The 2,500-nt window shown below is 44.4% G+C and overlaps 1 protein-coding gene across 1 annotated transcript in view; it reads left to right on the top strand.

The window, feature by feature from the left end:
* The window catches only part of LOC125034966 (serine/threonine-protein kinase NIM1-like), a 42,473-nt gene that overhangs the window by 34,224 nt on the left and 5,749 nt on the right, over window positions 1–2,500 (top strand). Inside the window, exon 5 of the mRNA XM_047627013.1 lies at window positions 796–966. Within this exon, the coding sequence (XP_047482969.1) occupies window positions 796–966 (171 nt within the window). The remainder of the gene's footprint in view (window positions 1–795; window positions 967–2,500) is intronic.

Consider the following 2,500-nt stretch of genomic DNA (forward strand, 5'->3'; position numbering starts at 1 on the left):
CCATTTAGCCGCTTTTCTATCACCAAGCTTTATCCCCGTCCCTCCCTTCTCTTCTCTCTCTGTTCTCTCTTTTTCTCTCCCTCTTCCTCATCTCCCTCATTTCCCCTCAGCATTGCTGTCTGTTTCTTTTTTTCCTTTTTCCTATGTCTATGTTCCTCCTTCTTTACTTTGTTATCCTTCTTATTTCTCTCTCGTCATCATCATTCCCTTATAAATTCTTCCTCATCTCTCTTATTCACCTGTTTCTTCTTCCACAATTGTCTTTTACCCTTCGCTGGGGCCTAGGTTGACCTTTATCGTTTATCATTGTTTTCCTCCCTATCCTTCCCACTTTTCCCCCCATATCTCTCTCACTCATCTCCCCTATCTCTTTCTCTCTATCTCTCTCTCTCTCTCTCTCTTTCTCTCTCTCTCTCTCTCTCTCTATCTATCTATCTCTCTTTCATTATCATCTCTCTCATTTCTCTCTCTTTCTCTCTCTAATGTTCTCTCTCTCTATCTATCTCTATCTCTATCTCTATCTCTCTCTCTCTCTCTCTCTCTCTCTCTCTCTCTCTCTCTCTCTCTCTCTCTCTCTCTCTCTCATTTTCTCTCTCTCCCTCTCCCTCTCCCTCTCCCTCTCCCTCTCCCTCTCCCTCTCCCTCTCCCTCCCTCTCTCTCTCTCTCTCTCTCTCTCTCTCTCTCTCTCTCTCTCTCTCTCTCTCTCTCTCTCCCTCTCTCTCTCCCTCTCCCTCTCCCTCTCCCTCTCTCTCATCTCTCTCATCTCTCTCATATCTCTCTCTCTCTCCCCCACAGCACAGCCTATCCATCATCCACCGAGACATCAAGGCCGAGAACGTCTTCCTGGCGGGTCCCGGCGTCGTCAAGCTGGGCGACTTCGGCTTCTCGACGCGCGTGCACAGCCTGGAACAGCAGCTCAGTACCTTCTGCGGTTCTCCACCCTACGCCGCGCCGGAGCTCTATAAGGTAAAGGGGGAAGGTGGGCGTTATTAGGACTGTGGTGGTGGTGGTCGTAGAAGGTGGTAGTAGCGGTAGTTCTTGTTGTTGCTGTTGTTGTTGTTGTTCGTAGGAGTTAGCAGTTGGTTGTAGTAGGAGTGGCAGTGGTAGTAGTAGTAGTAGTAGTAGTAGTAGTAGCAGTAATAGTAGTATTAGAAGTAGTAGCAGTAGTTGTAGTAATAGTAAGTAGTAGCAGTAGCAATAGTAGTAATAGTAATAGTAGTAGTAGTAGTAGAAGTAGTAGTTGTAGTTGTTGTTGTTACGGTAGTTGCATTGGAAGTAGTGGCGATGGAGGTAAGGGAAGCAACATTAGTAAATTCTGGCTGGGCTTAAAAGTAAGGACGCTCAAGAATGCTGTGGGGCAAGCGAGACAGCGATTGGCAATGGGGCATCACCATCACCCTCACCCACAGCAGGAGGAACCACCGGACCCCCTCCCCTCCCTCTCCCACGCTAATCTCCGCTGTGTGTTGCCCGCTATTGTTCCAGTCTCCTCTCTCCTTGTGCCCCCCCCCCCCCCTTCCTCCACATCTAACTATTTCTTGGGTCCAGGCGGTCAGTCTATTTTCCAGCTGTCATCTCCATTTTTGCTTTTTCATCACTTCTGTTAATGTATTTTCCTCTTCCGGTCTCCCGAAGATAATAACAATGACCACTCCATCGGTCTCTGTGTTTTTCTTTCTTTGCTTTCTGTAATGTTTAGTCTTCAAGCTCACAATTGTATGCCGTAAATGGGAGAAGACACTGGTATTTAAATCTTTATTAGTAGTTTTAGTATTAGAATTAGTATGAATACAATTATGGCACGCTGCTAAGAAAAAAAAATCGTGACCTACACTTGTTTTTTCAATTGTTTTCTGTCTCATAGGAACGCGTCTTATTACATCGTTTTATAACCTCTTTTGAGCTTTAGTACTTGATCTAGGTATGTAAATTCATCAACTAGGATCCCATCTTAAGTTTTAGTTATGTTACTTCAGATATTATCGTTAAATATTGCTCTTGTTTTACTCCCCGTCCATGCTAAGACTTGCTACATGTTCTTTCTATTGAGTCGTGGAGCACGTCTTTCCCCCACGCCCAGAGGACTCAGATTGTTTCGCAGTTTATCCTCGTGAAAATATTTTTAATGCCAAGTCGAAGGTGTTTTGTTTTTGTTTTGTTTTTTTGTCTCCCTCCCCCCTCTCCTCTGTTACTACCGTTTTGTCTGAATCTTTTACGCTCCATTTGCGCAAAAAATCTGAGGCGGTCGCTGAATGTCTCCGGTTGCTCCGTGTTCGCGCACTGAATTTAAAAATGCCTCATGTCCTGTTGAGTCAAAGGCTCTTTCATAGTTTAAAGAAGCTTGTCACAGCCGTTTATCAAATATTGTGGTTTTCTAAAGAAAGCTGGTTCGTGGTGTGCAAATGGTCCTTGGTATAGTATTTATAGTTGTTAGGTTGAGAGTCTCTGTATGTGTACATAAAGTTGGTGATATGTCTTCCTATTTTATTGTGTTTTAGTA

This window comes from Penaeus chinensis, chromosome 19 (genome assembly GCF_019202785.1).
Source record: "Penaeus chinensis breed Huanghai No. 1 chromosome 19, ASM1920278v2, whole genome shotgun sequence".
In the NCBI taxonomy this organism is placed as follows: domain Eukaryota; kingdom Metazoa; phylum Arthropoda; class Malacostraca; order Decapoda; family Penaeidae; genus Penaeus; species Penaeus chinensis.